The 26750-nt window shown below is 40.4% G+C and overlaps 1 protein-coding gene and 1 long non-coding RNA gene across 3 annotated transcripts in view; one reads left to right on the top strand and one right to left on the bottom strand.

Moving 5' to 3' along the window:
* Window positions 1–26750, bottom strand: part of CASP7 (caspase 7) — a 32838-nt gene that overhangs the window by 2466 nt on the left and 3622 nt on the right. Inside the window, exons 2-7 of one of the 2 annotated variants that reach the window (XM_038409905.2) lie at window positions 23850–23923; window positions 23394–23509; window positions 6755–6903; window positions 5453–5581; window positions 4869–5044; window positions 1242–1380 (exon numbers count right to left, since the gene is read on the bottom strand). In XM_038409905.2, coding sequence (XP_038265833.1) covers window positions 1242–1380; window positions 4869–5044; window positions 5453–5581; window positions 6755–6903; window positions 23394–23509; window positions 23850–23852 — 712 coding nt within the window. In that variant the 5' untranslated portion in view covers window positions 23853–23923. The remainder of the gene's footprint in view (window positions 1–1241; window positions 1381–4868; window positions 5045–5452; window positions 5582–6754; window positions 6904–23393; window positions 23510–23849; window positions 23924–26750) is intronic. The other variant, XM_038409907.2, reaches the window with a different exon arrangement.
* Window positions 165–19897, top strand: LOC122460995. The gene is made up of 3 exons (XR_006282679.1): window positions 165–174; window positions 11271–11278; window positions 19771–19897. It is a non-coding gene; the product is annotated as an uncharacterized LOC122460995 (long non-coding RNA).

Here is a 26750-nt window from a genome sequence, read left to right on the forward strand (position 1 = left end):
CACATAGAGGGGAATGGGACTCTGCGTTCAGAAAAGAATTAGATAAGTTCCTGGAGGATAGGTCCATCAATGGTTATTAGCCAACAATATTAGGGATGCAACCTAATGATCTGGCTGAATGCCAGAAGCTGTGATTGGACAGAGGATGGATTACTCGATAAACTGCCCTGTTCTGTTCATTTCCTCTGAAGCATCTGGCACCAGCCGCTGTTGGAAGACAGGATACTGGGCTAGATGAACCACTGATCTGACCCATTATGGCCATTTTTATGTTTTTATGTTATGACCCACTTTTGAAGCAATTTAGAAAAGAAGCTAATAATTCTTAGCCCTTATACAGCACATTCTACATCATCAAGATAGTATCTATAATTAATTAAGCCTCACAATACCCATATGAGGTATCACTATTACAATTTCACCAATGGGGAAATTGATTTAAGGGGTGAAATTCTGTGCTGTGCATCTGAGGATATGCTGTGTACTGCAGCCTTACCAGCGCATGTCCACTATGTCAGGACTTGGAACATAGCTTTTCAGCTGTCTTCCAGACTACCGGTGCCAGAGAATTTCCCCGACTGCCTCTGCAGCTTTCAGAGCCCCCTTTATCACACTCCAGCCCTTTGATCCAGTGTAAATGGGGCAGTTTATGACCTGGGGAGTTTATGATTTGCCCAATGTTGCACAGTGTGTCATCAACAAAGCTTGGTCTAGAATTCAGGAGTTATTGACTTTGATGCCCATGTTCAGTCCACTGTACTTCAGCATGTATTTTAAGGCAACTTATTTCTGTTCCTTTAAAGAAGCTTTCATGGCCAGAACTTCATTTTCAGCTTTGTAGTCTTTATTTTGTGTACTTTATATTTAACTCCTACCGCCACCAAACCATAATAATTTCTATTCCCAGAGCACTACAGATGTAGAGAATATTTTTTCTTTAATAACACTTTTTATTAAAAAAGAAGAGTAGAACAGAGGTAAGTGAAGTACTGAAAGGCAAAGAAAGCTAGTCTGGCACTTCTATTTATTATCCTTTCCACAATAAAACGTCACTCAGTAAAATTACAAGAAAATACACTTAAAACAGGCAAATGATTTTGTCCCAAAATATTCAATTTCTTTTACATTTACTTATCCATACTTAGGGGCTGAATTTCTAAAGTTCAGGTGCAAAAACGTATGCCTAATTGCCAATGCAGCCAATTGCATACAGATGTCAGCCTGTCTTTCCCATTACTTACCTGGCACTGTAGAATATGCAAGCAGAAAATCTGCTTCTACTGGAATCTTGCATCTGGGATTGGCATCTGTTACCCCTGTGTTGTCTGCAGGTCCAGAATCTGTCTCTACCCCATCATCAAATGCAGTTCCTCTACATGCCTGAAAACATGGTAAAGACAAGAAGAGTGTGTCTAAAATGGGAAAATTGGTCACGTTTTAAAAACTGTTGGTTACTGTGATTTAACTGAAAATTTAAAACAGGACTTTGCACCTAGTATAGACAGGGAAAGTCTTGTTGGAAAGTGTGTTAGTTGATCGTCCTGAACCGTAGGGGGAGTCTAGGGTTGACCACAACTAGTGATACATTTTTAAACATGATATATCCTTATCTACACAAAGTACAAAATCCCGTTTAGAACTGGGTTAGTTAAAATATATTCGCTAACATTTTAAACCATGACCAATTTGGCTAGTCTACTAGTTTGAGTGGATGATCAATTATGTCCATAAATTACTGTCAAGGCTGAATTCCCACTCTGGCACCTCGAGTGCAGGAAGTCAGGGCCTGCAAGGATTTTAAAAATGAATACTTGCTATTCCAGGCTTGTATTACACTCCCAAGGTTACAGCTTCTCTCACCTTGGCTTGGTAAATGCTGCCACCACCCAAATGCAAAAAAACCCTTTTGAACCCAGGAAGGAGCACTTGGGAATTCCTCAAGCCCTTTCACCCCCGCCCACCCTTGGGGAAGAGCTGAGAAAGAAAACAAAGGAAATTAGGTGTGGCTACTAGCTAATCAAACAACATGCCCAAACCTTTTAGGACACCAAAAATCCAATCCTGTTCTTAAAAAGGGTAAATTTTATAAAAAACAAAAATGAAAAAAATACATCTGGAACTTAGGTTTTTTGCTAGATTTTAAAAGAAAAAATTACAAAAATTAAGCACCCAAAATAGCTTTCTTGGGGGTTCAGCTTAAAGGTTACAAACAAACAAAAGCATCTGGGGTTACCACAGAGGAGATCCACAAGCCAAAATAAAGAATAAACCTGATCACATCTAGCTTAGGGTGACCAGATGTCCCGATTTTAAAGGGACAGTCATAATTTTTGAGTATTTCTCTTATATAGGTTCCTATTACCCCCTACCCCCATCCCGATTTTTCACACTTGCTGTCTGATCACCCTAGTCTAACTAAACATTCCTAATTTACTTACATATTTGCGGGGTTTCAACTAAGTAATTCTAGGTATGATCTGATGAATTTTCATACCTGGCTCATGCCTTACACAGCATTCCTGCTTATTGCATTGCGGCTCCGTCTCCTTCTCCGGAGAACAGCAGCAAAGGGAAAGTTTTTTCCCAATTTTAAAAAGTTCTACCTTCCCAATGGCTCTTTTGGTCAGGTGCTCACTTCCTTTTATTTTACCTGTGGGCTTGTTAACCCTTTACAGGTAAAGCAAGTAGAGAACAGCTACTAAGAGAAATTTTATAGCTAACTTGCTGGCTGGGTGTCCATAAATGGGAGCTACCCCCACTTTATTTATCACAGTTACACTGCACAGTAACATTTATATTTCTTGTAACAATGAAGTACAGAATTATATGTTGTCCTTAGTACCAAAGTCATTCACTGTCATGCCTCTATAGTTCAAGTACTTTACATGTTTAACATTTATACAATTACAAAACCCAAATCCCCCCTTTTTTAATATTAATATTGTCCTCCATTCCCCTCCTTCTTTCCCTTTAGCTATGCTGTGTGGTGAGTTGACACGTTGGAATGAACTCCAGACAAGTATTTTTCACCTCTTGATGAAAGCTCACCTCTGATTGAAAGCTGTTACCAATTGATTGCTCTTTGGTGGGACTATGTGCAAGGAATTGGTTGTTTGTAATGGGAAACTGTACACATCACAAGTGTCACTCTGACACTCTTGCTGGCAATCTGTAAAGGGCCAAGAGTCTGAAATGCCGTACTTCTTACCTGCCACAACAGGTGGAGTGACATAGGGAAGATGGTGGAGTGGCATAGGGGAACTTTCACTACAGCTGCCACCCCAAAATCTACATACTAAACAGATAAATAGGGGGCATCAATCCCCTGGGCTGTCAACTGCGCATCTTTCACCAGCACAGCAGGTCACTGACAAGTTTCAGTAAAACATTATTAATTGTATATAGAATGTAATAATGCACTATAATAATTGCATGCACAGATTTCTCCCGATAGAATGCAATAGTCTATAGGGACAACCTATGGTCAAAGAAATTTGGACAGTAATGCTATCTGTATTTGGGTACCATCTACAATGTGCTCAGCTCTTCCTACACACCCAGGAAGAGAATCCTTCCACCTGAAGAGCTTGTATTACCATCTAGGAAGAGAAGCAACATACAAGAGGTGGGAGGAGAGACTTGCAATGAAAATATGTACATTTTTACACATTTGTGTTATATACATGTGATATATTGTCAAATGCACAACACCTATAGTCAGATTGACAGAGCCAGAAGAGTACCTAGAAGTCACCTACTACAGGACAGGCCCAACAAAGAAAACAACAGAACGCCACTAGCCATCACCTTCAGCCCCCAACTAAAACCTCTCCAACGCATCATCAAGGATCTACAACCTATCCTGAAGGACGACCCATCACTCTCACAGATCTTGGGAGACAGACCAGTCCTTGCTTACAGACAGCCCCCCAATCTGAAGCAAATACTCACCAGCAACCACACACCACACAACAGAACCACTAACCCAGGAACCTATCCTTGCAACAAAGCCCGTTGCCAACTCTGTCCACATATCTATTCAGGGGATACCATCATAGGGCCTAATCACATCAGCCACACTATCAGAGGCTCGTTCACCTGCGCATCTACCAATGTGATATATGCCATCATGTGCCAGCAATGCCCCTCTGCCATGTACATTGGCCAAACTGGACAGTCTCTACGTAAAAGAATAAATGGACACAAATCAGACGTCAAGAATTATAACATTCAAAAACCAGTTGGAGAACACTTCAATCTCTCTGGTCACTCGATCACAGACCTAAGAGTGGCTATACTTTAACAAAAAAGCTTCAAAAACAGACTCCAATGAGAGACTGCTGAATTGGAATTAATTTGCAAACTGGATACAATTAACTTAGGCTTGAATAGAGACTGGGAATGGATGAGTCATTACACAAAGTAAAACTATTTCCCCATGGTATTTCTCCCTCCCACCCCACCCCCCACTGTTCCTCTGATATTCTTGTTAACTGCTGGAATTAGCCTACCTTGCTTGTCACCATGAAAGGTTTTCCTCCTTTCCCCCCCCTGCTGCTGGTGATGGCTTATCTTAAGTGATCACTCTCCTTACAGTGTGTATGATAAACCCATTGTTTCATGTTCTCTGTGTGTGTGTGTATATAAATCTCTCTTCTGTTTTTTCCACCAAATGCATCCGATGAAGTGAGCTGTAGCTCACGAAAGCTTATGCTCTAATAAATTTGTTAGTCTCTAAGGTGCCACAAGTACTCCTTTTCTTTTCACCTATAGTCAGCTACCCTCCAATCTATGATTTGCTGGTCAAACATCTTTGTAAACTGGTAACACTTCTCCTCCCAGAAGTATCTACTTTGTAAGGTTGTTACCTGGATGAAAAATAATTTGGGTTTGCCTATCAGAGTTTTACACTCGTCTCCTCTGAAGAATGTGGTCAGATCCTTGATACCCAACGTTCCATCTGTGCCATAAATGCAGCCCTCTTTCCCATGGCTTAAAAAGATACAGGCAAAGCAAGCAGCATCACTGTGGTTCTCCTCCGCAGCTGCAAATCAAACAACATTTTCTCAGCACAAAGGAAATCACATTAAACTTAATATAAATGAAAGAACTATAAACAGCATCTCTTTGCAGCACTAGATGTACAGTGGGACCCTCTATGCAACTCCAACTGGGGAAGTGATCTTTCAGTGCCACAGACTGCAGGTGAGGGGAGACATAAACCACTTGTGGATAATTGGGAGAGTATCCAGGGAGCAGGACTGAACTCTGTACCAGACCCAAGATCTGGGCAGGCAGAGCAACTGGCATAGGCCACTTTCTCAGCTGAGTAAAACCAGGGAATAAAATAGCTCTGAATTAAGGGGAAAAACATGAAAGCTTCAGTCTGTTCTGATACCATGTCTTTTATTATATGGAAAAGTACATCAACACAAGGAACTTGAACCGTTACCTTGCTTGAGTAATTTCTTCATATCATCACAGCATTGATTGTTGTATGTAACAACCTCAAATCCTAAGCTTTTAAAACATTTAGAAAGCTCTCCAGCGTCTTTATCGGTGCCACTGCGTGTAAGCATACCTGGCAGAAAATGAAGAACACCATAGTTGGCTACACACAAAGCAAAGCAAATAACTTGAATGTTCACGGGTGACTTTCTAGGTTATAATTTACTGCCTAGCTTAGAAAAGAATATGGTGACGTGATTTTGAAACAAACATTCACAAATAACCCCATTACCTTCAGATCAACCTGCAGGATTTTTGGCTTTTATTTAAAATAATGCAAGGTTCAATGTTAAAATGGGCCTGCAAAGTGCTTCGTATCCTCAGCATCATGCAGAGTAGGGCCTGTGGCCTCATCTTTCTCTGGTGTGGTTAGGCAGTGCAACTCATGTGTACAGCATTCCAAGATAAGAATAATGGGAGGGTTGAGAGTTTTTTTAAAAAAACAAAACTTGTTATATTTAAACACAAACAAAACCACAAACCACAAAATGCTTTGAAGTCAGAAAAACTGTAGTTAAGGTTTCAACCTTAATTTAGTCCGATGTCCTCAACCTCCCTCCCTTACAGACCAGAAATCCACAACAACTCCCATACAAAGGAAACGGATATAAGTTCTTTGAGGCAAGTACTTCCATTTACTATGTTTATACAGTGCTTAGGAAAAAGGGGTTCTGATCTGGAGGAGGCTGCTAGGCACTATCACAATACAAATGCTATATAATATCACCTTCCCTCTTGTGTGCATTAATAAGGCAATTTGGTTTTATTCTGTGAAGACATGACACCCACTCTGCGGCATAAACCAGGTAACGGGGAGGGGAAATCTCCAGATTGTACTGGGAAGATTCAATTTGGATTTTCAGCCTATGACAGCATTGACCCATATGACAGCTTGGGAAATTTATAATTCAGGATGGAGGTCATGGAAAAAGTTCAAATTTTACCAACATAGCATGGAAGCTGGGTGCAGAAGATAACATGGTAAAGCAAGCTGGTAAGTTCTTTGAGCCATGAACCACATTGTATAGCACTATTGCTGTAGTGGATAAATGTGAAGTAGGCAGAGAAATGGTTAAAGCAATTTCCCAAGCAAGAAAAACATTTATCAAAGTTCCATGTCTTAAAAAAAAAAAAAAAGTGTGTGCGTCAGGGAAGAGGGCTTGTTCATCAACTGATGTTAAAGCCATTGTAAAGAACATTAATGCAGAGGGTGGGAAACAAAGAATGAGACAAGCACAAGAAATACCTGTTTGGTCCTCAAAATTTCTGTTGTTTATAATAATACATTTGCCAACTTTCTTGTAATCCATATTATACTTGAATGTTGGGTTAACAATTCGGCACTGGTTACTGACAGGGGCCTCTGGCTGCTGTTCCTGTCCATTCTTCTTTTTTCTGTGAGAACAAAACCAGAAGGGATGTTGAATGACAGAAATCACATGTTCTGTAGCCCCTTATTTTATTCCAGAATCACTGCCACACTACCTTTTTTCTTCTTCTTTTACCTACAGAGTCCTCTATATTCTAGCTAGACCTGTAAAGATCATCCCATATTTCTCCATACAAAAACTCTGACCCTGCATGTCACAATCTTCATCCTTTAGTTTGGGAGTCCAGTTGGAACTACAATCATACAGCCTATGGTCCCAGTCACAATCTACCAGCCTACTTCACTGCAAACAGTTCAAGGAAGAAATTATTGGGATTTCTTTGGAGCTATCCACTGCTGCTCCCCAAAATCAGCCAGAGGGTTTTGAGTTGACCTTATGACCCGGCAGGAGCCAGTGGACAGATCCAACAGGCCTCTTTGCTCTACAAACCCTGGAGTAAGAATGCAGGATGAAAATGTTCCCACTCCTAAAAGTAACATACGACCTAGTGACATATGTAAACTTTGTCTGCCAATGAAGTATCAAATGCCTATTATAGAAAGTGAATGTGACTTCATTTTTTGGTTTAAACACCTGTATCTTTAACCTGAGCTAGTGCACTACACCTGGGAACAGCACTTTTCTTATGATTTTCTTATAATACAACAAAATTTTAGAAAAATAAAAATACTTCTTTCATGTAATTACATACTGTACTTCCTCCTGAGTAATGAAAGACTTCAGTTGCATTAGAGTCAAAAGGACCTTTTCTATAGAGAGATGACAGGAAGATTACTCACAATTTTTACTGTAAGTGAAGTTTTAAAACAAACAAAACCACAGCAATAAAGTTGTTCCTCTAGCTAATTTTAGGTGGGGGAAGTATATCGAAAGTTAGCTGCTATTTCAGGCCCTGATTTTACTATAGGTAGAGGCAATGGGGCCTGATCAGTCTGTTGGCAGGACCCTGGCAGTAGGCATCTGGTTCTAGCAAGGTCTCCTACACAGGGACTGCAGCAATGCAAATTACCTATAGCCTCTGCTCTGCTTATAAAACAAAAGTCAGATGATAACAGTCAACAAAGGGCCCAATTTAACCCCCTCTGAGGCCAATGGAAGTCTTTCCAGTGACTTCAGTGAACTTTGGATCATATTCAACATCTGTAGTGATGGTCAGGGAGGGGGCAGAGGACCTGAATCAGCAGATCTCTTGGGTTTATCTAGTCCAGTATCCTATCTCCAACAGTGTCTGTTGCTGGATGCCCCAGAGGAAGGCATATCTCCTGTCCTCAACACAAGTAACAATATAATACTATATTATAGGGGGAAATTTCTTTTTAATACAAGAATTAAAGGCTCATCATACAAGGATGATGGGCCTCTATCCTTGCAATTTTAGCCTAATTAACCTAACTACTATTGCTATTCTTATTCCTATATCTAAGCCGTTGTAAAAAATTACCAAGCTATTTGCCTCAACCATATCCTGCAGCAGTGAGAGCTCATGTTGATTGTTATCTATAAAAATGGATTTTCTTTTTTCCCCCCCAATTTAAAAATGGTTGCCTTTTTGCTTTGAGTGCCCTCTTGCTCTAGTATTAGGGACAGGGTAAGCAAGAGATCAGGCTTCTCTTCTCAATGTTATTTGTCATTTTTATATGCAATCTCTTTTCCATTTTTAAATGGTCGTCTTTTAACTTCAAGTGTCCTCTTGTTCTTCTGATAAGGGCCAGCACCTAGGTGGCCTTCTCTGCACCATTCATTATGGTACTGTACTTCCATCATATTTCCTCTTACTCTTCTCTTTAGATTACTAAAGCTTCTGAAAAGTCTCTAGTTATGGAGACTCTCAAAAGCATTTAATATTTTGAAGTTAAACTTTCTGGTAGTCAGCCATTTGCCTGCTTGATACTTTCATTCCTTCAGATTGTTTGTGGGCTTTGGAAGCAATCAGAACAGTCAAGGCAATTATTCAACTTTGCCCTAAGTGGAGGTACCAGAAAGAGTTATCCACATTTAGCTGCACAATATAGGACTATTAAATTTGACTTTCTAGGAGGGCTTCAATTTTTATTTTATTCTAAAATTATCTTTCCCGTCTGTAATCTGATCCTGCAGTAATACACAAGATCTGGCAAAGATGCAAGGAAAGGCAATTTCAAAATAAGAGCAGAGCATTAAAAATTTTATATCCAGGTAAATGCACAGTATACAGCTTCCTCAACGCATGATGGTTTCAGGCTTATGCAGCTTTTGGTTTTGGCAGAAAAAATATTTTAACTGGTTTCCTAAATAAAGAAGCACTGTTGCTACATGCAATATAACATCCTCAAGTTGCATCAGCACACAATTATTGTTAATTTACAGGATGCACCCATCCCATGAACATTCCTTGACACACTTTCCTATGGCATCCAGTAAACCCACTGTCTTCCCAACTGCATATAAAAACCTGTACTCTTCCCAAAACCCAGCTATATAGTCCCCATCAAATATTTTAGCTGATTCCTATCACAGTGTGAGATCTTCTCCAGGCACGCAAGAATGTATTCCATTTCTCTGTTGTTCCTGCGTGACATGTAAAGCACGGTTCTGAGAAGAGCGCAGGACCTACAAGTTCTGTTGACTTCAATGGAAACTGAAGGGACGAGACAGCCACTCAGCACCTCTCAGGATCAGACCAACAGTGCACTTACTGGCAGTCAACAAAGTAATTCTAGCAAATTACTCCTGGTCATAGTCCAAGCCAATGCCTGACAAATCACTAAGGAAGCAAACTTGTGGTGTATGTATAACATACTGGATCTTCAACTCAGAGAGCACGGAATCTGTTATTTGATTCCAACTTTTGGATCACCCTATGTCTCCACATACCCAAATGGCAAATACAAATTGACATACTGGACTAGATCAATGGTCTTTCTAGCAGCAGAAGATAAAAATCTACTGTCTAAGAGAGCCCAATACAAACTATATAAGAAAAAGGTAGAAGAAATTACATAATGGACAAGTATGTAAGAATTTGCCCATAGGGGAAGTTCCTACCTAAAACTAGTAAGTGAGAAGTTGTTTTATGACTGGAAGCTTTATAAATGTATAAACATTTTTATCGTTCAACTTGTTTAACTGAGGATGTTCTCATTAGCCATATAAATGTCTTTTTTGTTGTTTGTTTTTACTAACCTCCCTGGTCACAATAATTATTGTGTCGGGAATTCGGCAGGTTATCAGTTGTGTAAATGTGTGTTTCCTTTTACTACTTTTATATTGTTTGCCTGTCAGTTTCAATGGATGTCCCCTCATTTTCCCATTACAAGAAAGATTGAATAGGAACACTCAGTATCAGTTTCTATTTTTCATATTGCATCATTTAAATCAAAAATCTGCAATTTCCTCATTTTTTTTATTCAACTTTGTATGGATTAAAAGATCAGTGGTATGTTATGGTTGTAGTCTCTCAGCTTTTACATCTAAATTATGCCATAATTCTTCTGTATCACGCCACTATTGGTCACCCTCCATTGGTCAGTCAGCCCAGTCCCCCACTCTGTCCTCTCAGGCACTGCACTCCTCCTCCTCCTTTTGGTCAGATCAAGAGTCCAACAAAACTGAATTCCCCTTTGGCAACATCAGTTTATCCACAGGTAGAGGCAGAGCGAAAACCAGAACGTGCACACTAAGTCCTGGCTTAGGCTTGACAGTGGTATTGTGTCCGAGAGTCTTACCTTACAAAGCTGGACTTACTCTGTGTCTACCCTGGGATAATGATTACTATTTTTGAAATGAGCGTAACGTTGATAAAAAAAGATTAGTATTTCTGCTTGCCTGTCTCATCCTGTTCACCACCCGGTTGCTGAACTTTGTGACACTAGAGATTCACAGGGAGGACATAAAGTAATTTCCATCTTGCTTCACTGTGGATCAAATTATTACTCCAGTGAGTAAAGACCTTGGTATTTGAGCCCATGGGTTTAAACTGCTAGAAAACATTTTTACCATTTAATAGATAAACATGTCTAAAGACCACTTTTAAGGGGAAAAAGCTCTTTTGCTGAGAATGGAGTCCTTCAGTATTACTATCTTCTTTTCTTCATGTTGGAGGGCTTCTTTCCTTTGGAGATCAATGCTCCCTTCCCCCATTTCCACTGCACTACATCTATCATTCTCAGAATCCACAAGCTGTGCAATAAGCTCAGTGCATGGACAGTTATCCTTGAGTGCTCTAGCGTTTCCTTTTGTAACCCTAGCTCATTTATTTACTACAATACATATTGTAGGCTTGATTCTACAAGCCCTGTGTGCATTGAACTCCAGTTGACTCTGTGGGAGCTCCATGCATGTAAGACATTAGATCAGACTCTGTAACTGTAGCCATGTATATTTCCACAAAAGATACTGCAGTCTCAACATGATTAACAAACTGGACACAATGAGTGGTGGACCTTATTAATAAGAATAGATATCCAGCACATTGCAAAAGGGATTTAACTCTGCAGCTTCCAGCAATATTGAACATTGTGCCAGAGAGGCCAGAGTCTGTAATAGTACTTTGTTCAGGTAAGCAAGACCACTTCTTGGAAAAGCAACATAAACCGGGAAATTCTACAGCAAGAAGAGAAGGTAAGTATTGGCAGGAAGAAAATGTGATCTCACCCACACAATCTGTCGCTAAACTAATCCAATTACTACCGCTGAAAGTTAGCAGGGATTAAAAAAAAAAAGAAAATGATCCATTTCCATTTGTGATCTTTTGAAAACCATGAGTTTTTTTCCCTTGTGAGGAATAGGCTGAATGGTGATTTGTATATAAAGGAAACAACATCTCTCCCTGGAAGAGAATAGTCAGTCAATGAAGTGGCTATACAGAGAGGTAGGAGAATAAAGACAAAATTACAGATAGCAAGGGTCCACTCTTGTGTGAAAGGGAATTTGTTTTAAAAGAGGAAATTGGATGCCTTTAATCAAAAATGAATTGTAAAGTAACACTCTGCGGTAAACTAGACTTTGATTTTAAAAGCAGGGAGGAGGCTTAGAAAGTCCCTTCTCCCCCCAAGGTTAGGGGCTTTTGGGGATTTATTGATGGATGTGTATAGCTAAAGATACACTGTCAACTTGAAGCCTATTCAGATCAGAGATAGGTTAGTTAGTTAGGTGAGTTAGAAGTAGCTTGAGATATTGCAGAGAGGCTCCAGAGTCCTGCCAATCTGGGTGGTTTTACAAACACATTTTTCAAGTGTTCTGCCTCCACTATTCCTCTGTGGAAGACCCACATAAACAACTGGGGAAAAAACAGATTACCTGACTGACTATACAAAAGGGGGAAGAATATGAAATTGACTGTGAACAATGTGCTGTCAAATGCTCAAACTAGAATTCTCTGATCTCTTTTATTTGTAGTCATTTTGGGTATTTGTAAGAATACTGTAGAAATTTAAGACCAGTGTGCTTTTTTTAAACTGACATGTCCCCTTAATGCAGTGGTCCCCAAACTGTGGCACGCACAGGAACATTCAGGGGAGGGGGGGCCTGCACGGTGCGGCCCAGGCCAGCCCCCATGGAGAGGGGGAAAAGAGCGCCACCCAGCCCTGCTCTGTCCCCAGCCCAGCTCCAGCCCTGCTCTGGCTCCAGCCCCAGCCCAGCTCTGCCCTCATTCCCTCTCCACCCCAGGCCAATTCCTCCTCTAGCCCCAGCTCTCCCTCATCCCCAGTTTTGCTTTCAGCCCCAGCTCCACTGCTGAGACAACTGTGCAGTAATGGAGGGGGGTGGACAGATTCCATTACTGGTAAAGGGGTGGGGCACAACAGGAAAAGTTTGGGCACCGCTGCCTTAATGTGCTTTGCAAGGACAGTCATTCATTTGTATGACTGAACATAAAATTCTATTGAAAAGAGAATTTATTGCCTGTTCTAGAAACTGAAGCCTTCTGTTTATAGAGCATAAACTATCCCATGCTTCTGATCATGATTATCTCATGCTCCTAAGTGTCAAATGCCAGTTCTGCTATGGCCTATTCAGTCTTTGCCTTTCTACTAAGAGCTGGCAAGTGATGGATGAATAGTAGTGATGTGTTACTGATCTCTATCTACCAACTACTAATCTGTGTTTGAGAATATTTCCCATTATGTTACAATATTGTAAGTTGGATGGGTGAGCAGGAAACAGTATTAGTTTAAAATCTCAACAGAACCTTGTAAGGACTTTGGTGCTTTCCTCAGCATGGAAAATGTGTTGCTCTATACCTCTAAAGTGGTCTGGAGGAAATATTACAACTTCATTACCAAAGCACTTCTAAAAATAGCTGTCTCTGGTATCATATTTGTTTTTAAGCATCAGCTTAAATGATACAATTTTTGTGTTCAGTTTCTATCTGTGGCATTCTTATGGCCATGCTTTGGTTTGTTATTATAGGGTTTTCATGACATTCCTACATTCTACTCAAGATTCACTCCTAACCATTCTCTTTTACTCCTTCCTCCTCTTCAGATTTCCAAATCTATCCAACATCCCCAGTTACCCTTCTCTCTCCTATTTCAAATCACGTCTTACAAGTACCTGTACTTGAAGCCTATCTGCAATAACAGGCACAAGCCACTCTTTGTTTGTACCTGACTGGTACTTTTTAGGTTATAAATTCTTTGAAGCAGAGACTTTGTTCTTTGATACATCTACTTGAGTAAAGTGGCACATACACTCAGAGCAGCCTACACACAATAGATAATTATGCTGTCCCCTTTCCCCCTCAACTCTGTATTAGAGAAATACCATTTTGGGGGTGGAAGGAACATGCTTGAATGTCCAAATGCCCCATATTTTAGTTGTGCAAAGAATCTTTTGTGTTATAAGTCTTTAAACAGAAAGGATATATTAGGTGGGTTAAGGAGTAGGCATATTTGGTGAGTGCCTTCCCCAACTACATGGGTTGAACCAGACTTGAACACCAGGTTTTAAAACTGGCATTGGGATTGACAACGAAGTTTGTGCATAAAATATTCAGGGTCAGGCCCTTCATGTAAGAAGTCAAGACACTGGAATGTGGAACTGAAATCACTATAACTGGCAGGATAGTACTGTGGATAAGACATTGGACTGGGAATTAGGAGCTTGGGGTTCATTCCCATCTCTGCTGTTGAGTCACTATGTTCTTGACAATTCACCTCATCTCTCTTTTTCTCAGGTTTCTCATCTGTAAAATGGGAATGAATCTTAAGTTCTTCTCAAGTGCTTTGAAGAATGCGATGTAAGCCCTAGGTATTATTCAACTGTAAACATTTATAAAATCTAATAATTGTTCCATCTTGTTTAACAGAGGTCAATCTTTTTTGTTATACCACTTTAGGAAATGGTTGAAAGAAAAACTGGCCAGTAGTTTAACAATTCAAGTAACCAACCTCTGATGACAAAGAAACAATTAACCTTTAAAAACACAGAGAAGATAAATGGAATTCAAACAAATGTTTGCAACAAATCTGGCAACTATTAAGATTGACACAGACATTGCAAGGGGATGCTTTGTACAAGAGATTCTGAACCCAAGAACAGCAAGTCAGAGAGCAATACTGTACTACATAAAAGGAGGTCTGAATAATTATTCCTGATGACGAAGTGTATCTGTGTTTAAAAACAATATTTAACGATAGTGAAAAGTTCCAAACTGATAGTAGTAGAGTTCAAAATGAACATTTATCAACAAAAAGTAAGGCACAGTCAGTGCCGCACTTCTTTGCAAGCTACTTCACCAATGTGCCTCAATTTTGAGTGTCAAATTTGGGAAGGAGAGAAAAGAGGGCAAGTGTACTTCAGGCTTAAGCTCCAATACTGCAAACACTTATGCAAATGCTTACTTTACTACTGTGGGGGGCCCACTGAAATCAATGGGGCTATTTGTGACCGTAAAGTTAGGCTTGTGCATAAAAGTCTGCAGGATTAGACATAGTGACCATTCAGTTCTCAGCTTCTTTGATAAGACTGACAGTCAGTTCCAGGCCCAGTGGCATTTTTTAGGATAACTTTGGGACTACACTGTGACTGTAACTCACTGCACAAAGGCCACTTAAAAGTTTTCAAAGGAAGTAACTTTCTGCTACCCAGCTAGACTGAATTCAAAAAGGGAGTTAAGCAACAAAGGGCCTAGATTCTCTTAAGCCATCCAATGGCTTAAGCCTCATCCTGCAAGCTGCTCCACAAAGGCTCCCTCCACATGAAAAGCCACTGAAGTCAATGGCTCTCTGTGGAATGGCAGGGTCTGCCAAGTACAGCTGTTTGCAGGATCAGAACCTTAGTGTGTAACTTCTGGCACGTTTACCATCTTGTAGATGCACCTAGAGTTGGAGATGGGCAGTTTATAAAATCTAAACAACAAATACATTGTTCTTGTCCTTTTATAACTACATATTAACTTGAGTTACAATCAATAGTATTCAAAATTAATTCTTTCTTTGCAGTTTTATTCACTATAGGAAACATAGTGGGTCTCATTCAGTTACATGTTAGTACAAATATTGGACATAACAGGCTGTATCTGACAAATATTGTGTAAACATTTAGCAACAGTCAAAAAATTAAAAAAGTCAGGCAGCAGTCTCCTGTTTTTTTATACACAGCACGTTGTTTTCTGAAAATTTCTATTCACACTCTTACATGATAGCACTGCAGCGTAATATTCACAATTAAATGGAGCCAATAAAGTGCAAGCTCTATTCTCTAACCCTACGTTTACATTTCTGCTACTTTGCACGACACTCTGTTTTGTGGTAACTCCTGTATTTTTTGTGTGATATACGATATGATTTATATAGCACCTAAAAGTCACCAAGGGCTTTACAAACACAAAAGAGTACAGATAACTTTTCAGGAGACAGTTCCGTTCTGCAAGTCCTATATGTATGAACCTCCTATCGGAGTTGTGCTAATTGAGATCCCTCAGGATTGGATCTTAGGCTGTATAATATACACAAATAATTTCTAATTACGCTACATACCACTATCACCACAGGTATTAATATAAACTAAAGAGACATTTTTATATCAACATCATACTAATAAAACTAATACAAACTAATAATAAAACTAAACAAAGCAAAGCAAAAAGTATACTTTTCCAGAATACCTTTGCATATGAAATGGCAAGAGTACTGTGCCATCAGAGTGACCTTTAGCTGGGGGGAACGCAATGTCTGAATTATTTTAGGGAATTCATTCATGACACTCCCACAAAGGCAGCAACAGAGAAGGAAGGAGTGATATGACACTGTACAGTACCTTGGCTCATCATCAACTATCACTCCACTCTGCATCTGAAAATAGTTTCACCCTTGTATCCAAGAGCAAGTTTAATCTTCTTTAGTAATGTTAAGAGCCCACCATGCTCAGGGCTATAATGGACAGTGAAGCAGGATGCTCTGCGTTCAGGCCCAAAGGTTCGCCTATGTCAGCAGTGGGTTACGCTGGACTTTTCTGTGGGGCCATTCAAACCCCCATGGCTATGGCCTAGCAAGCTGCTGAGGTCATGCAGGCCTGACCCATCTTTGCTGACAGGCAGAAAACATCTCATTACTATGATTCTATCAGTGCTCTGGTGCGGGAGTTTAGGAAAGGAAAGTGAGGTGAAATAGCACAACTTTTTCTTTTAACAAACTCTTACCCCCCACAGCAGGATAACAAAGAGCATTTCTGAAAACTTTTAACCCAAGTGAACAGACAGTTAAAAAAGAACAACAAACCCTTAGTACTCTGTATCTCAGAAATAGCTCCCATATAATTTACTTTTTATGTATTCTAATACCTACATTTTGTTTGCATTTTTCCATTTCTTTGTTGTTGGTTGCTTATGTAAAAAAATGGAAAAAATAATAAATGATGTGTGATTTGCTTTCCTCTAAACTTTGAATTATTTTTATTATCTTGGCTTCCTTGCAAAGAACAGGCAAATTACTATAATTAAAAGCAAACCTGATACTTGATCTGCTGCTAGGGTTGTCACCTATCCAGGTTTTCCTAGGATCACTTTTTGGAAGTAACTGTCCTGTAAGATATCTGTGAGGGTGCTCAGTATACACTGTCAAGTGTTCCATTTTATGGATGTCCTGTTTTTATCATCCTAGATATCTTGGTTTTTTGTACCTCAGAGGTGGGAACCCTACCTGCTGCTGTGATTGCTAAAATACAGTTCCAAGGTAGCTGAACATTTACACTATGTATCATATGCAAATGTCTCCAGGAGAAAAGAACAAGTACCGATTGGGTTTAATGAACTGCTGAGCCAACACCAGCCTGGCTGCAAGTGTTCTCTAGTGACTGAGTTCTAGATTCTCACCAAAAAAAAGGTAAAGAAAGACTAATTAGAAGTGAAAAATTCCTGGTGTATTATATGAGAAAAAAAATCTTCCAAAGTATACTTTTATTACTCACACAGGAATTGCCATAACCAGCAAAGACCACCTACTTCAGTAATCCTCTCTCAAACTGATGAAATGCCAAATGCTTCATACAGAAAGCACATATGATTTTTATCATTGTTACGTACTGTTTATATCATAATAGCACCTGCAAGCCCCAAACAAGACTTGCCCTCATTGTGCTTGGTACACTAGAAACACAAAGAAAGACAGCACCTACCTGAGGGAGCTTACAATTGAACTAGACAAGACAGAGGAAGAATGGGTGAAAAGGAAAGATGATTATCTTTATTTGACAGCTAGGGTACTAAGACACAGGGATGGTAAGTGACTTGCCAAAGGACAAAAAGGAAGCCTGAGGCAGAATTGGGAATTGAATCCAGATTTCCCAAGTTCCCAATCCAATGCCATAATCACAAGACCATCCTTCCTCTCAATACAATGTGGATAAAATATCTTCCTGATACATCCATCCAGAAGCCCATCTACCCACATTGTGTCCATCACCATTGTATCTGGACACAATCAGTCTATGGTTCCAGATAGTGAGAGATCAGTCAGCTATTAACTGGAGCAGGAAGCCTGACAGCCTGGCAATTTTTATCCTGGCTGTTGTGAGGACACAGGAAACACTTTTCACATAAATGTTTAATTTTTTAAAAAAATCTGTAATATTTGTGGCTTCAAAGCTCACTGTTTAACTGCACACTGCAGTAAAAAAAAACGTACAAAGGTGTTGCTGAAACAAATGAGGTGTCGTTCAGCTCATCATTAGGATTTCAACACTAGGACAAGGCAGGAGCACTTAGACTTCATGAAGTGACTAATTTCACAATTGCTTTGTAAGCAGATGCTGACAACCCTACCCTACTTGCTTTTCTGTAAATATGGCAATGCTGTTCTGTACTGAAGGGGCTCTTTTCCCAAAGTTCAGTGTTTCAAGTGGCCTGCACAATACAAGGTGGGCAACTTATAAAAATGTATGTGGATGTGAGGGGAAACCAAAAATGAGCACATTCTGAGAAACAATTCCTCCTGAAATCCTTACCTGTGATGTATCTTGTCAAACAAATAAAAGGAAACTGCTGGTAATCAAAGGTGGGTGGAAAATAACTTCCAGGAGGATGAAAGAGAACAACAAAAGAGCATCTCGTCAGCCTTAAATTCCCCATCCCCCTACATCTCCAAAGCTGTCATTGTAACTGGTTATTAATCCATGTACACGTATATTCTTCAAATGATTGAGGTCTCATTGAACAAATTGCTCTACCAACCTACCATTCTAGTTCCAGCATGAGAATCACGCAGCAGACTCTGGTTTTGTGCAAATGCATGAAGAAAAGAAAAAAACCTGCCATCAATGCCACAATTCCCACCCCCAACCCCCGCTTCCAAAAAGAAAAGAAAAGAAAAGAAAAGAAAAGAAAAGAAAAGAAAAAAAAAGAATTTTTGATGACATTTTAATGTAGAACCTTAGCTGGTGTTTATTGGGGTACATTGATTTCAATAAAGCTATGCAGACTTTGCACTAGCTAAAGATCTGGCTCTTTCTTTTGAAAAATTTTGATACACAGAGACATGGGTGGTGAAAGATTACCTGTCAGGGATGGTCTAGATAATACTTAGTCCTGCCATGAGTGCAGGGGACTGGACTAGATGACCTCTCGAGGTCCCTTCCAATCCTACAATTCTATGATTTCAGTCCATGGTTTTCATAACCTGATGCTCTATAGCCCTGAGAGAAACAGGAAATATGAAAAAGTTCTATATACTTGTAAGTCTTTTTCATGTAAATTTCAGTTTGCAAAACAGAAAAAAGCTCATGTAAAATTTGAGTGTATATTCTATTTAACTGAGGATGTCATAACCGCTGATGAGCTGAAGAGCAAAACACAGATTGATGTTTTTGATAAAGCAACTTTCATGTATATTAAAATAAGAGTTCTCAATTTAATTAAAATGAGAGCTCTCAAATTGTTATAGGTTTTTGCTTTGATTCTTACTGAAGACAAAAACAACGACTTTATAGAAATACTGTAGCAATATTACAGAGACCCAATCAGCTCAGCTAACTCCCTCTCAAGAAAAACCGAATGGTGTAAGTTAGGGGTCTTTTATTGTTTTTACCCTTTGCACCTTTGAGGAATGAATAAATAATGATTTGTTCCGAAGATGCTATTTATATATCAGAGCAAATGTATACTGTCATAGGCTCCCAAAGGGAAAAGCTTACAGGTGCCAAAATTGAATTGTGCCTGTGTTGTTAACATGGTTGAGAAACAGGAGGCTGCAGCCTGGAGATCCTGTCTAAGATGGTAGAAGCATATTAACTCCATACAGAGATAATTGCATGAAGCCAGGCTTGTCACCTAAGGGGTGCACTTGAGGGGGTCTAAGCCTGGACACTGTTACAGTAACTTACGAGTTCTTAAATATATACTTATTTATATACTAGAAAATTCTTTCCAACTGAGGTCTGGTCAACACTAAAGTGTAAGATGCCTTAGGTCGACCTAATTAGGTCAGCGTACATACTACAGCCTTGCTCCTGCAGATGTAAGTGCCCTGCTACACCAACATAATGACTCCACCACCCCAGAGGCATAGGGCTTATGTCGGTGTAGTTAGGGCACTGGGTTACTTACACCTACTGGCTGTCATTCTTGTCAATTTCATGATTCCCCTGGAGCCATGAAATTGACAAAAAAATAGCTGGCTTGCTGCCCTGTCTCCACTCCAAGCCAGGCTGCCACCCAGGCTCCTAGCTCAGGCTGCTGCTCGGGCTCCCTGCTCGGCTGGCCCCCGGGATCCCGGCTTCTAGCCAGGCTGCCACCTAGGCTCCTAACTCCAATTCGGGCTGCCACCCGGGCTTTCAGCTCCCCATTGGGAGCATGGCAGCTGACCAGACTCTGGGTGCAGATGTCTCCACCGGAAGCCTGGCTAACCCATTGCTCTCGGCTTCCCGCTCCCCACCAGGAATGGGACAGCCACACTGGGCTTCTCGGCTCCCCTCTGGGAACGTGGTAGCCAACCAGACACTGGGCATGGATCTCCGCACCGGGAACCCAGCTGACCCCCACTCCCCTCCGGGCTCTCCTCTCCCCACACAGTTAAGTTTATAGTGTAGACATGCCCTGAGAAGGGGAATATCAAGTGTAAAAGAGATAGAGAAGAGCAGTGGGCAAAAGGTAAAGTAACCTGAGGACAAACAGTTCTATACAATTCAGTAATAGTTGTACTGGTATCCAAATTCTTACAGCTACTGCCCACGGAGGCTTCACTTTAGCCAAGTGCACTAAAAATACAATCATGGATGCTAACAAAGCAAGCTCTACTCTGCCACACTGTAGAGGCGTTCAGTTGTTTTTAAAAATATATTGTGGATGAAATCCTAGCTCCATTGAAGTTAACGGTTAAACTCTCACTGACTTCAATGGGGCCAGAATTTTACCCTTTGTGTTGAATTCTGGCCTCTGGATGCTTAAAAGAAATGATGGCTCTTGTGCTTCTCCAATACCCACCACACACATATTTTCATATGACACACAATGGACAGAGCAATTATGTGGAGGGAAGCAAAACACAACATGAATTTTAAAATGCCTTGTTACTATTTGGGTGACATCTTTGAAATTCCAAGTGATGCTTAACTGCACGAAAGATAAGATATTAAAGCATCCTGTGGAGAAATGAGAATTTTTTACAAAGAGATAAAGGCACATAAAAGTATTACAGAATCACACAAAGAAGATGAGAAAAAAGCAGTACATATTTTTGTTTCCAAAGATCACATGGAGAATGCACATATATTTTTCAAATCATCAGCCAAATTTTCTTTTAACCATTAACTTTTCACACTTTTATTGTCATCAAGCTTGCCATGCAGTACCTTGTGATTTCTGCTCAGCAAAATAAAAACCATATCAATTGCTCATACAACTGTGATTCTCTGTATGACAAATTTCAGAGTAGCAGCCGTGTTAGTCTGTATTCGCAAAAAGAAAAGGAGTACTTGTGGCACCTTAGAGACTAACCAATTTATTAGAGCATAAGCTTTCGCTTCATCGGAGTGAGCTATAGCTCACGAAAGCTTATGCTCTAATAAATTGGTTAGTCTCTAAGGTGCCACAAGTACTCCTTTTCTTTTTTCTGCATGACAAAGTGATCACTCTCTGGTGATTTTTTTTAAACAAACAAAAACGATATTAGCCTGCCATCTAGTGGTAATGAAACAAAACAAAAAAGCAGGTTATTTTTAACAAATCAGCTTATTTCCTTGAACCACATTGTTTCCTAAAATGGTAATAAATCTAGAAAGCTTTTCAAAGAGATGAAACATACAGAATTAAATTCCCCTAACTGGAAGAAAAGAAAAGAAAAAAGTTGCCATGTTGCAATTCGATAGCTGACCCTGGGCCACTTAGCCATGTGTCTAAGGCAGAGGCCTGCGACTGGACTGACAGCATCACAGATTTGCAGTGGAAAAGCCACAGAATGGAAATGATTTCTGATGAGGCCGCAACAATTTATGCTGTGGTCTGTGTTGTAAGTTTTACTGCACTGAGAAAAATACACCAGACTGGCATAGATTTTCAACTACTTCCTTTCTCTGCTCTAGGGCGGCATGGAACCAAATCCCCAAGCTGCAGCCACAAAGGGGCTAACAGGAGCTGCAAAGTTCTTTCCCCTTCTGCATGGTTCGCAATTCACTTTCTACAGTGTGTCACAATTCTGTTCCCTTCTACATTAGAACAAAGAGGTGCCTTGTTAACAGCACCAAGTTAACCCTTTTCCTTTTGTGCCCACGTATTTACTTTAGCAATAATAAACTGAGTGCATAACATTTATTTCCTTGAAAGTACTGACTTCCTGGTAGGAAAAGTTGATGGCAAGAACAAAGCCAAGGACCATTAAATACAACCAAAATTAACCACCAGGAAATGTCTCTGAGGTGTTACTGGGTTGTAATGTTAGCTTGTAGAGCATGGTCCTGGCAGACTTGGATTCTATGCCCTGCTCTGACTTACTGTATGTGGCCTTTATCTTTGAGACCCTGACTTTAAAGGTACAACAGACGTCCAGAAGTATTTTTTAAGAGTGATATAGTTTCAACTGGTAGATTCAAGGTATTCCCAAAGAATAGATGCCTAGTACAGTAGCCAGTCAGATTGCTCGAATGATTTCTCAACACACAATGAATGGTCTTCATTAACAAGAGGTAAACTGTAAGCAATTTAGCATAAGGATGGAAATAGACTATTTCCCCTTAAAACAGACAAGCTAGTATACTGTTAAAACAAGTTTAATTCATTTTAAATGAATAACCCTTTAAAAAAATATTAAATCCTCCATTTTATATCTGCAGAAAATGTGAGGTTGTGGTTATAATAATAAAATAATAATAATAATAATAATGCTGTACTCAAAATATTTAGGAAATTGATTATAATACTTAGCCTTTCTATTGCGTCTTCCATCAGAGAACCTCAAAGTGCTTTATGCTGATTGTTTTGTGAGGCTCAATCACTCATTTTAGAAATAAGGAAAGGGAGGCAGAAAAATTAAGGGACTTGCCTAAGCTCACATTGTGTCTGTGGCAAGAAGAAAACTCAGATCATCTGACTCATAGGCTTGTGCTTTAACCCTTTGATCAGACTCTATGTTCAAGAAAGAAAGAAAGAAAGAAAAAAAGAAAGACAGGCCACTTATATAGATGGCTAAATATGGATTTAAAAACAACACTGTAAGCCCCTGTGTTTGAAAAAGAATCATAAATAATTACTATTAATACAGTCTTTTAAAATTAAGCCAATTTGGAATTTCCAAGATTTTCATCTTTGAAATCATGGGAGTACAGTAAAAATGAAGAATAAGCATCATGGTCTGTTTCTCCTTCCCATACAATCATGCACTGTCTGCATAGAGAAATACTTTCAATGGACATGGGGTGTATAAATTCATAAGCAGAACTGATGGAATGTAATTTTCTAAATCCTGATTTAAGATGGCATATTTAAAATTTTTTCTAGCAGTATTTGTTCACTTTTGGGGCATAGATGGTCTGGGATTCATTCCATTGCATATAGACTGAAATGTAAAAATATAATAAAACTAAGCTTACTTTTCCAAGAAATGTCTGAAACTTCTGTCTGGCCTTGCATCCACCATATCACCTGGATCTCCATGTTGGTCTTCATCCTTCTCTGCGGGCACAGGACTGGATTGATTTCCTTCCATCTATGCTCACAGAATAAAACAGAGAACTTGAATACAAGTATCCTTCAAGGAGTGCTATCATTTTTTTAAAAACACTTCTGTAACTAAAAAGCCTAATAAATCCCCCAGTCATTACACCAAATACATTTGGGGTTAATTATCAGTCTGCTACGTTGCGGGATGTTTCATAGGCTAGGAGTAACCATAGTTTTTTGGATCCTGCATCAATCCGATACAACATGTATTCCATCACCACTGCTACATTTTTTATTGTAGTTATTAAAAAGTGACTAAAAATCTGTCCATAAACTGCAGCTAAGATCAAAAATAAAAATACATTTTTAGTGAAAGGTCCTCATACCATGCTTTCAAGAGGCTTTGTAATCCAGTCAAAGTGGACCAAAACCAGTATGTTGGAAAGGCAGCACTAAAAATCTGAAACCAAAATATTTATGTTATTCCATTGTAGTCCTAATCCAATTGGAAGATATCCTGAAAACTCAAAAAGAATGCTTTTGATTTTTCTAGACACAAGTTGGGTGAGGTAATATCTTTTATTGGACCAACTTCTGTTGGTGAGAGAAACAAGCTTACACAAAACTTACACAGAGCTCTTCTTCAGACTTCAAACTAACTAGTTTCCCAGACCTGAAGAAGAGCTTTGTGCAAGTTCAAAAATTTCTCTCTCCCCCCAAAAGAAGTCAGTCCAATAAGACATATTACCTCCATTCACCTTGTCTTTCTAACATTCTGGAACCAGCATGGCTACAACATACACTAATGGAAGATTTCGATTTTTCTCACATACACATATCCAATTGTGTTTGGGGGAAAAGTACAGTGATGTGACTCATGGATGTAGATCAGCCTTTATTTTGAATTTCACTACTTCTGTCTACTTCATACATTATTTGTTTTATATTTTCCTAAGATTAGTGTGTTTTTTAAAAAAGTAAAGAAAATTATGCTCAGAAATTAAAAAGCATATTACTCTAAGATTTCATAGCAGCCCCCTAGGTAAATTATGGCACTTGGGACAAATTCTGCTTTCATCACTCCAATATAAATTCAGAGCAACTTCACAAAGTCAGTGGAGTTGTTTCAGAATTAAGCCAGTGTAACGGAAAGCAATCATTTCCCCTGTATAAAAAAAAAACATACTATTTACCAGGTGAAAAGGTTTTTTTTAATCACAGTATTTAGTGGAGAGCAGAACAGTTGATGCTTGTCCCATTCCTGCAAACAATTATTCGTTGAAGTAGTCCTTACTCATACATGTCCTATTGAACTCATCAAGTGATAGATTAGAAACATGGACTGTCATATCAGACACCAGTGGAACGTAGGATATGCAAACAGATTAGATAGGTTGTATGGACGTTGCTCTGAATACTGTGGACCAACCCCAGCGCAGGTTGAAAATAAAAGGGAAAGTTGTTTTCAGCCTCCGCAGATTCTAATTTGATTTCATTGGGAATACTTGCAGTTCATAAAGGACTAGGGCTAAGTCTGATGATGTTTAATATGTTTCTCGGTGATCTGAAAAAGGAAATGAACTTTGAAGGTGGTAGAATTTGCAAATTATACAAGATTACTTAGGGAAGACAAGGAATTTCAAAGGGACCTAATACAGATAGGTGAATGAAAGCATGAAAGAAAATGAGAATTAATATATGCAAAATAATGCACAAATGGATGGAATAATTTGTACTACCTATGGGAATTGCGGGATTCTAAATGAACTGTTAGCCTCTCACTGTGTTTTTTTTAACCAAAATAGTTACACCAGTGTGGAGGCAGTTATAAAGTTATCTTATAGCAATATAGCTTATTCCCTTTCCTGTACAGGAATAGACAGTGGCATAAAGTGCCTTTATACCAACAGAACTGCATCCACACGGGAGGGAAATGGAGTGTTGTTTCACTTTAACTACACCAGTATAGTCCACCTTTCTGGTGTAGACAAGGCCTAAGGCTGGGGCTCAAGGAAGAGGAAAAGAAAGGGATAAAACATTGAAGATTGGAGGAAGACTCAGGCACTGGAAGTGGAGGATCAGATGCTAGGGGGAAGCAGGAGGTTAGAAAGCATGGCCAGAAATGGGGGGGAAGGAGGGTTAAGCTCTGCGGTGCATAGGAAGGAGGGCAGGATCAGGCTCTGGGGCCAGGGAGAAAAAGGAGCTTAGAGGGGATGAGTTGCTAGTGGTCAGTGGGGAAGGAGGAGGATGGGGTCAGATTCTTGGGGACAGGGAAAAAGGACAGACATTGGAATGTGGGGTCCAGGAGCTGGGGTGGCGGAAGGAGGGTTAGAGGTAGGGTTGCCAACTCTGAAGTACAAAGTACAGGATGATCCTGAGCCCATAAGACAGGACACCCGGCAGTGTGTACGGAGAGCCCCCTTACAGATTTGCCAGGACAAAAAACGGGGCAACCATGGTTACAGGGTGGGGTTAAGTGCTGGGAAGGGGAGGGCGCGGGGAAGATGATCAGGCATGGAGAGGTGGAATGAAGGGGTTAGGATCCAGCACTCGGGGAGGGGGTGGAAGCAGTGGGGTTAGAGCGGAGGTCTGATATAGGAAGGGAGAGGAGAGAATTGCAGAGGGAGTTAGAGGGGCCTGACAGGAGGGAGAACATGGGGTTAAGTCAGTAGGGGCAGACACTGGGGAAAGAGGGGAAAGGATTGGGGAGAGGTGGAAGGACAGTGTTACAGAGGATCAGGCACGGGGGGCAAGGGGGATAGAGGGGCTCCAAAACTGCCTCCCATCACCCCTATGGGGAGCCCTGGGCACCAGGGCCACTCCAGCCGGGGCTGCACCACACAGCTTGGCCCCGCTCCGGCCAGTGAGGTGAGGGGTGGAAGGGGGGGGTCAGGTACTGGGGGGGGAGAGTCAGGTGAGGAGTGGAAGGAAGGGGGGGTCAGGTACTGAGGGAGGATCAGGGCTGGTAACAAGGGTGGGAGGGGGTTTGAGGGAGGGTGAGGTGAGGAGTGGAAGGAAGGGAGGGGGGATCAGGTACTGGGGGAGGGTCAGGACTGGTAACAGGGGTGGGAAGGGGTTTGAGAGGCAGGTGAGGTGAGGGGGGTCAAGTACTGGGGGGAGGGTCAGGGCTGGGAACAGAGGTGGGAGGGGGTTTGAGGTGAGGGGGGGTCAGGGCTGGGAATAGGGGTGGGAGGGGGTCTGAGGGCTGGGTGAGGTGAGGGGGTGGATCAGGTACGGGGGGGTTAGGGCTGGGAACAGGGATGGGAGGGGGTTTGAGGTGGGAGTGT

This window comes from Dermochelys coriacea, chromosome 7 (assembly GCF_009764565.3).
Source record: "Dermochelys coriacea isolate rDerCor1 chromosome 7, rDerCor1.pri.v4, whole genome shotgun sequence".
In the NCBI taxonomy this organism is placed as follows: Eukaryota; Metazoa; Chordata; order Testudines; family Dermochelyidae; genus Dermochelys; species Dermochelys coriacea.